The sequence below is a fragment of the Oncorhynchus kisutch genome, linkage group LG19 (genome assembly GCF_002021735.2).
Source record: "Oncorhynchus kisutch isolate 150728-3 linkage group LG19, Okis_V2, whole genome shotgun sequence".
NCBI classification, from domain to species: domain Eukaryota; kingdom Metazoa; phylum Chordata; class Actinopteri; order Salmoniformes; family Salmonidae; genus Oncorhynchus; species Oncorhynchus kisutch.
The window spans coordinates 17,345,628-17,359,116 of record NC_034192.2 but is presented as its reverse complement, the minus strand read 5'-3'; the positions used below and the strand labels follow the sequence as shown (position 1 = coordinate 17,359,116).

Genomic DNA, 13,489 nt, shown 5'->3' with positions numbered 1-13,489 from the left:
AACAACCCCAGGCAACGTCAGTAGCCTAGTCAAACTGCGCCGTGTGCAGCTTCGCACGCTGACCAACGAGAGTTAGGCCGATTCCTGATCTGGCAGATCTGCTGCATCACCTTCAGCATTCAAACGCTTGTAAAATGGCTTGTGAAGTACTACGCTTTATTAGTTTAGTTAATTTTTTGAAAATGTGCTGTTGAAAATTGTGTTTTACAAAAGTAACCTAAGCTATCGCCGGAGAGGTAACTCTCAACTGGCTTATAGGCTTACATTCCGACCCGGGGTTTACATTCGATTTTAGTTACGGCTCAGCTCAGTTGCCTAAATACACCATAGCCATATACATCATTTACACACGCGCACACACACACACACACAAGTCAGCTCATGAGCTCCATCAGCAGCAGGTTTGAATTTAGAATGGAAAATGAATGTGTTTTATGTCACAGATGTTAGTGCATCAAAATGTATTGCATCAAAAAGAGTCTCTTCTATTCGTTCCTCTAATCAAACGGAATCGCACCAAATCGTTTCAAACTAAAACGCGTCATTCCTGTATCGTATCGGAGCCCGTGTATCTAGATAGGTATCGAATCGTCTAGAAAGGGAAAGATGTGTGTGTGTGTGTGCTGCTGACAAGCACAACTACAAGCAGATGTTTGTTGTCCCGTCCACATTTTCAGGCTTCGTGAATCTTTGACGACGCTGCTTCAGAAATGTCGATCTCTGCCAGTCAGAGTCACATGGGATAACCAGGCGCCATGTGGTTTGTAATTGCTTCACGAACCGACGGTGGATACAGAATAATAAAATCTATACAAATCTGTGGGGACACATTCTCCTGTACTGTATTTACAGCGTTCTGTATGTTGAGTTTGAGTGCTCGAGAAAATATGAGCCGATGTATTCAGTGTGTGTGTGTGTGTGTGTTTGTGTGTGGTCTGAATAAAGATTTGTCTGTGCTACAGAGACAAGCACGGACACACCGGCTAGGTAAAGTTGCATGTTTACAGACTGACCCCATTGCAGCGAGCTGTGCGGAGCTGTAGCTATAATGTATGCTTGAGGTAAACCACTATGACAGGACCTACACGTTTCCCCTTTTCTCCATCTGATTGCAGCAGGCGCATTCTCACTCCTGCATCCACGCAGGCCTATTGATTTCATCTCATTGGGGTGTGATATTATCCTTGGGCTTCTGTAGCAACACCAGGTATCATTTATTGTTTTGTTAAGCAAGGCAAATGTGCCAGCCCCGCATATTTCATTCGCTGCGTAAATATCGTTATTAAAATGTGATGTTTCTTCATCTTTTGTGTGTGTGTGTGTTCTCTGTGGCACAGATACCTCATTGTCTGAGTCCTATCCTCTCCGGGGTTGTATCATTTTTTTCTCCCTCCACTGTGATTATTCCTGCAATATGAAATGTCATGGGATATATATACGTGTGGACTCGAGGTGCAAAGGGAGTTTGAAGTCAAGTCAAAGTGAAGAAAAAGACACTGGTGGAGCAGTATCCGCCAACCTGCCAATATGCACACCAATGCATACTGAATGGATGTTATGTTAACACTCAGGGGATGAAATGTTGAGATGGGTAGAAAGCTTTGACCTGAATGGTGTGTGTGTGTTGTGTGTGTGTGTGTGTGTGTGTGTGTGTGTGTGTGTGTGTGTGTGTGTGTGTGTGTGTGTGTGTGTGTGTGTGTGTGTGTGTGTGTGTGTGTGTGTGTGTGTGTGTGTGTGTGTGCGTGCGCGCGCGTGTGTGTGTCACATGCATACATATGTGCGTGTAGCCTAATCAATCCAGAAATCAACTCCTGCAGGTGCTTGCAGTAGCAGTAGTTTGCCTTCGACCCAGAAGCTAAGAAAAGTGTTCTGTATCTATGAGTCTGTTTTAACAAGGCCAGTCTGTCTAATAATGAAGTTATTCCATCCGTACGGAATTAACTGCAGTGATTATGAATAAGCTAAAGCAGTTGTTTTTTTCCCCTGTGGATATTGACAGTGTTGTAAAGACTAGCGTAAAACTATATGTAGCCATGCCTGCAACCATAAAGGTAGCTGTAAACTGACATCCAACAAATGAGAGAGAGAGAGAGTTGGGTGGGTGGGTGGGTGGGTGGGTATAGTGTACACCTCCGGAGTACATTGCACTCACACAGTCATACACATCCATGTCTATGTACGGTACGCCACCACTGAATGTCCATTCCCATGTACTAACACCAAACCATTTACATGGTTCTAACCCTAGATGCAAGCAATCCACTTTTGCCACTGCAAACCAAAAATGAGTTTCACAATGAACAAATCATATAGGATATTACTATTATCGCAATGACACTGTAGCTAAGATAGCAGTTGATTACTATGTCAGGTGAAGCACATATCATTCTAATAGCGGAGAACGGGGCCAATTAAGTTGATCACTGTGTTGTGATTTTGGCGGTTTCGTTGCATGACTAACATCTATATCACCCCGCCTGACCATCATCCAGGCACACATAATAAAATGACCAGGTCGATGAGTGTGTATTTCAAGTAGACAGTCATGATTACTTTTCCCATACACCTTTACAGGAAAAACTATTTTCCTCCATTGTCTTTGGGTCAGGATGAAATTGTTCTCAGCATTCAATCTATTCAAGTTGTGCCAAGCTAAGGGAATGTGGCGTCCAATGTTTTAGGATATTCATTGTGTCATTTCTTTTAATTCGTTTTTCAATTGAAAATAAAGAGCCGACGATCATTGACGGAAGCGGGAGGAGGAGGTTGAGACATGGAGGAGAAGGAGCCTGTTTGGCTTCAAGTCAGCCGCAGAAAATAAGGATCTTTATGAAATTGCTTTAGACACAATCAGACACGCAAGACAAAGACTGTGGTTGGCCTTGTTAAAATCGATGTCTCCATTATTCCCGAGGAAAAGAAACATGCAATTCATTCCAGTGAAGCGTGGATTGTGTTTTTACCCTGTTAGACAGAAGGTAATGTTCTACAAACAAACTAATCCCATATAAACTAACATGTCCATTATAGTGCAATCAACAGAGGTACTTTGAGTAGCCTTCGATATACGTGATCTATACTTTGTAATACAACGCAACCGAAGAGAATGAGCAACCCCTCCTCCCACTCCCTGACAGTCGATTAGACAAACGACCCTCCAAGTCTCTAACCTCTGGGCGGCTCCCTCCGTCTTTACCACTGTGTGTGTGTGTGTGTGTGTGTGTGTGTGTGTGTGTGTGTGTGTGTGTGTGTGTGGAGTGCATGCATGTGTCTATCTCTCTCTCTCCATTGTTGTGGGCTTTACTGAGACCCTAGTTGCCACTAAACACTGATCTATGGTCTAGGTGTTCAGGTGCATTTTACCCCTATTGGTTCAGGTTATGGTGAAGATGTGCTGAAGGACATGCTGCCACTACAGTAGATCTGTACCTAAAGGCTACTTGTCATTGTAGCAGATAGACAGACAATAACAGGGGTGGAGAGAGTGGTCACTTAGGTCTGGGGCCTTTAAAATCAAATGAATGCTATTCACTGGGGACAAACTAGGGAAGGAGCGCAAGACCACTTTTCTGATAAAACCCTAACCCTATGCCTAACCCTATAACTCCACAGGGAGCTTTCATTAGCTATGTTCTAACACTGGAAATGTACTGTCCTCAGGGCACTGACAAAACTACAATCAATAAAACCCTAAGTATATATGGTGCAACAGATGGGCAGGTTCCAAATACTGTATCCCTGTATACCGGGGTATTTGGAAATAGCCACGGATTTGTTTTTCAATACCGTCAAAACAGTTTTTTTTAATAGATTTGAATATTTGTAGCTACTTTTTAAGTTAATATCTGCAATCAACTTGTGTTAGGAGATGAAGCAGACTGCGTTCTTCATTTCACCTGTCACATTACATTATGAAGTTAACTGCAGTTCCCCAGAACAGTTGAGCAAGTCAGGTGTTTGTTTGTAAATAGCACAGCTAGTCAGCCAAGTACTGTAAGTGGATGAATAAATATGAGGACGGGGGTTTATTTAAGTGTTAGCTTTCTGCCATGTTTGAGAAGTCAAAGTGCTTTGGATGAGTTATCTGTACAGCTGCCACTGCTATCTTGATGTCCTTGTGTTTTTTTTCTCCATTCTGTCCTCGGACACTCAGTCTGCTCCTCGCCCATCTTCTCCGAGCAGAGCAGGCAGGCATGTTGCCCTAGCAACTCCAGACTCCACACAAACACAGCGTGTACACATACTGCTCCAGACAGTTCTGTTCTTCATTCAGACAAGCATGCTTGAAAACTTTGTTTATTTGCACAATGTCTCTCATTCACATTAGCTTGTAAATGTCCTAGCTCACCAAAAATGACATTCGAGCTGGATTGTCTGTCTTGGCAATTAGGTTATTTTTGTTTGTGGTCATTAGTATATTTAGTTAGCAACCTCTATGAAAATGCACTAGTATTTATGGTAATTTTGTTAGCATTCTTCTCATTGGGCTTTTCTTGCTTTTTTAGCACCCCCTTGTGTACTAAGATGGTAATGCTGTATCCCATGAGAGAAGGAAGGTATGATGATATAAAAATCTGTATTTCGTCCAACCCGTGCCAAAACCAGGGCTATTTCATCTGATTTGTGACTAGATTTAAATTCAATTATATTTGATTCATACGACCTGATTTTTCACTAATTCAATTGGTTATTGTTGTATTCTTAAATTTGTGAATTGCAGTATATTCCAACCCCTTTCAGATAATTCTATTCAACTGCTAATCCTTGATGTAAGGAACCCCTCACCTATACAGCATAGTTGGTGAGGTAACAAAAAGAGTTGGGGAGGTGACAAAAGAGGGATTTCCGCTTACAGTACAATAACCATGAGCCCTTATTTGCATCTGTGTAGTGTGTAGTGTGTGTGCGTCTGCCTGTGTGTGTGCTGTATGTAGTAGTTTTTCTTATTTTGTTGCATGACAACCTGTAATTTAATTAAATTTTTATTTGGATTACATGTCATGGACATACACAAAATAGACCAAATTGGTAAAGTGAAATTTAAAAAATCAAAACCTGAAAACTGGTACGTGCATGTGTATTCACCCCCTTTGCTATGAAGCCCCTAAATAAGATCTGGTGCAACCAATTACCTTCAGAAGTCACATTTTAGTTATAGTCCACCTGTATGCAATCTAAGTGTCACATGATCTGTCACATGATCTTAGTTCATATACACCCGTTCTGAAAGGCCCCAGACTCTAAAACACCACCAAGCAAGGGGCACCACCAAGCAAGCAGCACCATGAAGAGCAAGGAGCTCTCCAAACAGGTCAGGGACAAAGTTGTGGAGAAGTACAGATCAAGGCTGGGTTACAAAAAAAATATCCGAAACTTTGAACATCCCACGGAATAGTGCACCAAAACTCACGGACCAGGTAAGGGGGGCATTAATCAGAGAGGCAACAAAGAGACCAAAGATAACCCTGAAGGAGCTGCAAAGCTCCACAGCGGAGATTGGAGTATCTGTCCATAGGACCACTTTAAGACATACAATCCACAGAGCTGGGCTTTACGGAAGACTGGCCAGAAAAAAGCCATTGATTACAGAAGAAAATAAGCAAACACATTTGATGTTTGCCAAAAGGCACGTGGGAGACTCCCCAAACATATGGAAGAAGGTACTCTGGTAAGATTGAGCATTCTGGCCATCAAGGAAAATGCTGTCTCTGGCACAAACCCAACACTTCTCATCACCCCAACTACACCATCCCCACAGTGAAGCATGGTGGTGGCAACATCATGCTGTGGGGATGTGTTTCATTGGCAGGGGCCGAGAAATTGGTCAGAATTGAAGGAATGATGGATGCCGCTAAATACAGGGAAATTCTTGAGGGAAACCTGTTTCAGTCTTCCAGAGATTTGAGACTGGGACGGAGGTTCACCTACCAGCAGGGCAATGACTGCTAAAGAAACACTCAAGTGGTTTAAGGGGAAACGTTTAAATGTCTATCCAACTTGATGGAGCTGGAGCAGTTTTGCCTTGAAGAATGGTCAACAATCCCAGGGGCTAGATGTGCCAAGCTTATAGAGACATACCACAAGAGACTTGCAGCTGTAATTGCTGCAAAAGGTGGCTCTACAAAATATTGACTTTGGGAGGGTGAATAGTTATGCACGTTCAAGTTCTGTTTTTTGTCTTATTTCTTGTTTGTTTCACAATAAAAAATATTTTGAAACTTCAAAGTGATAGGTATGTTGTGTAAATCAAATGGTACAACCCCCCAAAAATCTATTTTAATTGCAGTTTGTAAGGCAAAATATTGTGAATACTTTTGCACCCCACTTTATTATCTTTGTCACTTCAGCCTGAAGGGATGCAGTGATCAAGGGCAAAACAACCAAATCCATCCTTTTCTTTCTGCAGGTTTAAGCATCTTTGTGAGGAAAAGCAACATTAATGAATGTGCCCGCCTTCTGTACATGCTGTAGATGTAAGTCACACTACTATGCCACGGAAATTACATTATAACGTTTACCAGCACTTTCACCATAATTATGTAATATGGGTATCACAAAGACAAACAAACACACCAGAGGATCACACTTCTTTCACATAGACACTATAATGCTACATGTCAACTTTTATGTCAAACTGTTCTCCCTGACACCATTCCATAACACCACATGTCAAACCGTGAGAGATCAATTAAATCAACTGGTCTGGCACAGAGAGATGTGACAGTTGGGAGGAAGGCAATATAGGTGTCTTATTATTGAACTCCCATTGGAGAGGTTCCCCTTTCGACTGTCACTCTAGGCTTCCTCTTCATTTCTGAGTCGTAACCTGCCTAAATGACTACAGACCGTGGCACTCACATCCGTAGCCATGAAGTGCTTTGAAAGACTGGTAATGGCTCACATCAACACCATTATCCCAGAAACCCTAGACCCACTCCAATTTGCATACCGCCCAAACAGATCCACAGATGATGCAATCTCTATTGCACTCAACACTGCCCTTTCCCACCTGGACAAAAGGAACACCTATGTGAGAATGCTATTCATTGGCTACAGCTCATCATTCAACAATCATAGTACCCTCAAAGCTCATCACTAAGCTAAGGAACCTGGGACTAAACAGTTCCCTCTGCAACTGGATCCTGGACTTCCTGACGGGCCGCCCCCAGGTGGTGAGGGTAGGTAGCAACGCATCTGCCACGCTGATCCTCAACACTGGAGCTCCCCAGGGGTGCGTGCTCAGTCCCCTCCTCTACACCCTGTTCACCCACGACTGCATGGTCAGGCACGACTCCAACACCATCATTAAGTTTGCTGACGACACAACAGTGATCACCGACAATGACGAGACAGCCTATAGGGAGGAGGTCAGAGACCTGGCTGGGTGGTGCCAGAATAACATCCTATCCGTCAACGTAACCAAGACTAAGGAGATGATTGTGGACTACAGGAAAAGGAGCACCGAGCACGTCCCCATTCTCATCGAGGGGGCTGTAGTGGAGCAGGTTGAGAGCTTCAAATTCCTTGGTATCCACATGAAGAACAAACTAGACTGGTCCAAACACACCAAGACAGCCGTGAAGAGGGCACGACAAAGCCTATTCCCCCTCAGGAAAGATTTGGCATGGGTCCTGAGATACTCAAAAGGTGCTACAGCTGCAACATCGAGAGCATCCTGACCGGTTGCATCACTGCCTGGTATGGCAATTGCTCAGCCTCCGACCGCAAGGCACTTCAGAGGGTAGTGCGTACGGCCCAGTACATCACTGGGGCAAGCTGCCTGCCATCCAGGACCTCTACACCAGGCGGTGTCAGAGGAAGGCCCTGAAAATTGTCAAAGACCCCAGCCACCCCAGTCATAGACTGTTCTCTCTACTACCGCATGGCAAGCGGTACCGGAGTGCCAAGTCTAGAACGAAATGGCTTCTCAATAGTTTTTCCCCCCAAGCCATAAGACTCCTGAACAGGTAACCAAATGGTTACCCGGAGTATATGCATTGTGTCCCACCACCCGCCAACCCCTCTTTTTAAGCTACTGCTACTCTCTGTTCATCAGATATGCATAGTCACTTTAACCATACCCACATGTACATACTACCTCAATAAGCCTGACTAACCGGTGTCTGTATATAGCCTTGCTACTCTTATTTTCAAATGTCTTTTTACTGTTGTTTATTTCTTTACTTACCTACACACACACACACATACTTTTTTTTCTCCGCACTATTGGTTAGAGCCTGTAAGTCAGCATTTCACTATAAGGTCTACACCTGTTGTATTCGGCGCACATGACAAATAAACTTGACTGATTTGATTTGTATTGGTGGTCTGAAACAAATGTCTTGGTGAAATGTATTTATTGATTTATGAGCTGAAGCACCACTTAAGTTAACTTTTCAGTCAAATGAGCTAAATGACAGACATGTTAAATCCGTCCAAAATGCTCCATATAAACAGTGTACAGAGTCAGTAACTTTATGGGTTAAATGAAGGATTATCTAGTCATTGTCATTGTCATAGGTGAGCCACTGCATAGGATTATAATAATGTGGCATTCTAAATCCTCCATCTCCACATCCTCATCCCTCAACTCGTGAGGCCAGCAGCATATCACCCTGCATCCCACCGCTAACTTGCATCTGAAGCTAAGCAGGGTTGGTCCTGGTCGGTCTTTGGATGGTGGAAGTCCTGATAGGATCAGATGCTGCTGGAAGTGGTGTTGGAGGGCCAGTAGGAGGCACTCTTTCCTCTGGTCTAAAACAATATCCCAATGCCCCAGGGGACGGTGCCCTGTGTAGGTTCCTGTCTTTCGGATGGGACGTTAAACGGGTATTCTGACTCTCTATGGTCACTAAAGATCCCATGGCACTTATCATAAGAGCAGGGTTGTTAACCCTGGTGTCCTGGCTAAATCCCCAATCTGGCCCTCATACCATCATATCCACCTAATCATCCCCAGCTTCCAACTGGCTCTCACTCATCCCCCCTCCTCTCACTTCTAACTATTCCCCCATGTTGTTGCTGTAAATGAGAATGTGTTCTCAGTCAATATACCTGGTAAAATAAGGGATAAATTAAAAAAAGTAGATGCTGTGTCATATTATGCAAGATGCAACAACCTCTCTCCTGCCTGTTCAAAATTCCAGCAAAGCAATGATGCATGCCTACCTAAGATACCTTTTCCTGACACCCTGCTGCTATCTGAAAACCTGCAGAAGGAGTGTCATTTGTTTCCTTGTATTTAAAATTGAAATGTCAGGGTACTGCCAATATATTTCATGAGATATATTATTCCTCATGTCCTCTGACTACACTGAATTCGGAAAGTATTCAGACCCCTTTACTTTTTCCACATTTTGTTACGTTACAGCCTTATTATAAAATTGATTTAATCGTTTTTTCCCTCAGAAATCTACACAGAATACCCCATAATGACAAAACATGGGTAGCGTCGCTGCACAGCTATTTTCAGGTCTCTCCAGAGATGTTCGATCGGGTTCAAATCTGGTTCAAGTCAGAGCTCTGGCTGGGCCACGCAAGGACATTCAGAGACTTGTCCTTAATTAAGCATCTCCTGCGTTGTCTTGGCTGTGTGCATAGGGCCGTTGTCCAGTTGGAAGGTGAACCTTCGCCACAGTCTGAGGTCCTGAGCACTCTGGAGCAGGTTTTCATCAAGGATAACTCTGTACTTTGCTCCATTCATCTTTCCCTTGATCCTGACTAGTCTCTCAGACCTTACCACTGCAAACCATCCCAGCAGCATGATGCTGCCACCACCATGCTTCACGTTAGGGATGGTGTCAGGTTTCTTACAGATGTGACGTTTGGCATTCAGAACAAAGAGTTCAATCTTGGTTTCATCAGACCAGAGAATCTTGTTTCTTGTGGTCTGAGAGTCCATTGGGTGCCTTTTGGCAAACTCCAAGCGGCCTGTCATGTGCCTTTTACTGAGTAGTGGCTTCCGTCTGGCCACTCTAGCGTAAAGGCCTGATTGTTGGAGGGCTGCAGAGATGGTTAATCAATTTCAGAATAAGGCCGTAATGTAACAAAAGGGGGAAATGGGAAGGGGTCTGAATACTTTCCAAATGCAGTGTATATAGAGTCCTGCCTGCCTGTATAAGTTAGGTATCTATCATGCTGGGGAAGCTAAATAATAGCACTTATGTATTTCATTTGCAAAACTATTTCGTTTTGGGGTTGGGTAACATTCAATGCAAACAGATGTGGAAATATTAAATTTTTGACAGAGAACATTACAAAGGATTGTGCTACTAGCAACTGTATGAGCAAAATCATATTGCACTACTTACCATAGGTGCCTTTTTATTATTCTGGCCCCAATAGACTGTCATTAATGCAGTTCTTATGAATTCATTATATCAGCAGCGTGTATTTTACTCTGTAGCCTAGTATGCATTTTGACCTTGGCTATTCCAACAGCACAAAGTGAACATGGTCCCAGCATCCTTTGTATGCCTCTTCCTGCTTCCCTGCATAGATTTCAATAAAAATAAATACCTCCCACAATAGACTTCCAAGTCCAAACCTCTGATATAATAAAGCAGAAAACATGATCAAAAATAACCAAAGACTGCAAGACATAAAATACATGATTGTTAACCAATTTGTTATTTTTTTGTGCTGTGGAAAGGAATGTAATGAAATCCACAAAATGCTATTGAACGTGGACAAATATAGCCTTGGTCACGATCACAAACTCATTGACCAGGAAGGATAAGATCTTTTGCATTTGTGCATTCATTGCCATTCCGGAAGAATACCACAGCCTATGATAGGCTGCCTATAACATTCCCATTGCGGGAGAATACCATGGCCCTGGCCTATCACACGCCACATGGAGTTCAGTTGGGTGGATGTGGATTATTTGAGCTGTAGTCAGATCTCAGAGCCCCGACAGCCCCTTTTAGCACTGTAGGCACAAGACTAACAGGAAAGGTCACTTGGCACGCATACATTTCTCTTTCCACCATGTGGCACAGAGATGCCGTGGAGAGGGAGTCCATTTGCCACCAGTTGACCTGCCTTTCTACTGACAGTGAGGAGAGGAGCCTGGCCGAGTTGTAACCCAATGACCCTGCTGCCTGCCACACACACACACCCACACACACAAAGAGTGCCCCTAGCCTCACGCCGGACATGAGAGAAAAGGCACGGCAGTTTGTGCATAGAATGTCTATTCAAACCTTTACCCATGTGAAATCCAGTGGTATTTTAGGTTAAACCACATTACCAGAGGCCTTTCATACCACCTTAAGTATGTCTGAATACACTGCAATCACATTAGGTTTCCTACTTTGAGGATGCATTTAATGAGTTACAATACAATCATATAGGTTATCTACAGTACTTCAAGCTGCAACAGATTGTGACAGCTTGAAAAGGTGGTGGCTGTATAAAAATTGTTGAAAAAAATGAAATCAATAAAACAATTGGAAAATTTGTCCTAATGAAAACCAATTAATTGTCTTAAAAAGCAGTAAAAAAGAAAAGTCTCAATTTTACATTTAGAAATTACATTAAGGCAGGCCAAAATAAAAACCATATAGAGACACAGCAGTTCAGAGGGCAACACTAAGGTTTGTAGCTCGAGCTTCACCATAAGGGGAATGGATGTTTAGCAAAGGTTGGATCGTATCCAGTGGCCAAGCACGAGGCGTGACAACAAGAATAACAGCGGCCAATACAAGGAGATAATAAGGGTTTGTTCTCAGCCTTACCTTAAAGCTAGACTATAGTGCCATCTATTGAAGACCTCAACTATAAATCACACCATCTATTGAAACGGGATACTACCCGCCCATATATTAACGTTATATACAGTATCAATGTATTTATCTTCAGTTTTTTTGTGTGGGTAAATTACCACAAAATAAATAAATATATATATATATATACAAATAGTTGGATCAATTGGATAGGTCTATAACTTGTTGACGTTAACCAATAGGAACGCATTGCTGGTGACACTCAGACCATTGAATTGTTCACGTTCATCAAATAGATAGCTATTCATATTATCGAATCAATTGTATTTTTTGGCTTGGGCTCAAATTCAGCAGGTTGGCGCCGTGGCAAAGTTGATTAAGCATGAGAGCCAAAGACGCCTCCTGCACGAAGCTCTTTTGTCGGGCTATGAGACTTGATATAATACATCATGAAAGACAGTACAGACAGGTGACATGAAAACAGAGCTATGTAATATGACAAGGCCATTATATAATGGTCTGAAATCAGTCACATAAACAATTACCTTCTTTGAGCAAGCGTGAGTGGATGAGAAGAATAAGAAAACAACAGATTGTCGCTCCGGCTAAAGCCCAGGCAACTCTGAGAAGCTGCATCCTGGCTGGTTAGTGGCGACGACTTAATTCAAACACCCGAGGAGATAAGTCAGAAGTCTTCAGAGACACACACAGCCTTCCATTCTGCTCCCATCCAGCGCAATGCTTCTCAACCCCCACCCCCCACCCCCAAAAAAAGAAAAATTAGAAAAAATAGCCTGTTTTGTGAAAAACACAAAATATATCCCCCTTTAGTTCGCTTCGGAAATAGCTGGGACGAATACAAATACTAGTCAGTCGGTCAGGTGAAGGGGAAACAAAGATGATCCCGCCCGTGGAAAAGGACTCAGTGCTGGGTCAAAATTTAAGTGTGGGGTGCCTCCGTAGGAAGCGGGGCTGTTAAACCCCCATCGTTTGAAGTGCTGGCATTCCCACTACCACTTCACCCCCTCGTCCGTGACTCGGTCACGGCAGGCTCACAAGCAGCTTTCTCTTCGCTCCCTCTCTCGGACTGCTGCGCGAGGATACGGTAATTCGGTGCGCTGATCACCACTCTCCTCCAGTAAATGTTCCACACAACTCCGGCGCAGGAATAGACTCAGAAGCTGGCAGCACCACCATGTCGCTATGCAGTAGAGCTATATTTCCGTTTAGTTTCAGTCAGATAGCACAGGGATAGCTCACAATCTGTGGATACCTCTCGTCTTAGTTGATCTACATGTAGATCATGAAAGATGCTCGCATCTCTTTAGATTTGGAGGCGATTACCTCCCGAGCTTTATCAGATAAAAAAACAAACGCGCAATAGACCGTATTCCGTTAAGTTTCTTGATCTACTTCGGGATTTCGATACATTTGTCAGTTAGTGATGATGATGACAAAGTGTATTTTGGCCTCACCATCCCTGATCTCAGTACCGGTTCTTCGGGCATTCCGGTTCTCTTCGCCAGGCAACCGCATATAAAGTCGACAGACGCGACTTTCTCTCTCCCTGCTCTGTGCTCTCCCGGTGAGTGACGTCACAACAACCCCCCCCCCCCCCCCCCACAATATGTTTCCTCGGGCGAATTCACAGAGCCAGTGTGAGGAGAGGAGGAGGAGAGGCGTGGAGGGGATTGAGGAGGAACGGGGCTGGTTGGCAGATGAAAAACTGCATTGCTCGTTAACTACCTAATTACAGTGTCCCT

At 43.5% G+C, this 13,489-nt stretch overlaps 1 protein-coding gene across 2 annotated transcripts in view; it reads right to left on the bottom strand.

The window, feature by feature from the left end:
* The window catches only part of LOC109865044 (chemokine-like protein TAFA-5), a 165,767-nt gene that overhangs the window by 108,544 nt on the left and 43,734 nt on the right, over positions 1 to 13,489 (bottom strand). Inside the window, exon 1 of one of the 2 annotated variants that reach the window (XM_020453159.2) lies at positions 12,272 to 13,317. The exons of the other annotated variant lie outside the window; for it this stretch is intronic. Within the exon in view, the coding sequence (XP_020308748.1) occupies positions 12,272 to 12,362 (91 nt within the window). The 5' untranslated portion in view covers positions 12,363 to 13,317. Of the gene's footprint in view, positions 1 to 12,271; positions 13,318 to 13,489 lie in introns of those variants that run through there. 2 annotated transcript variants of the gene reach the window in all.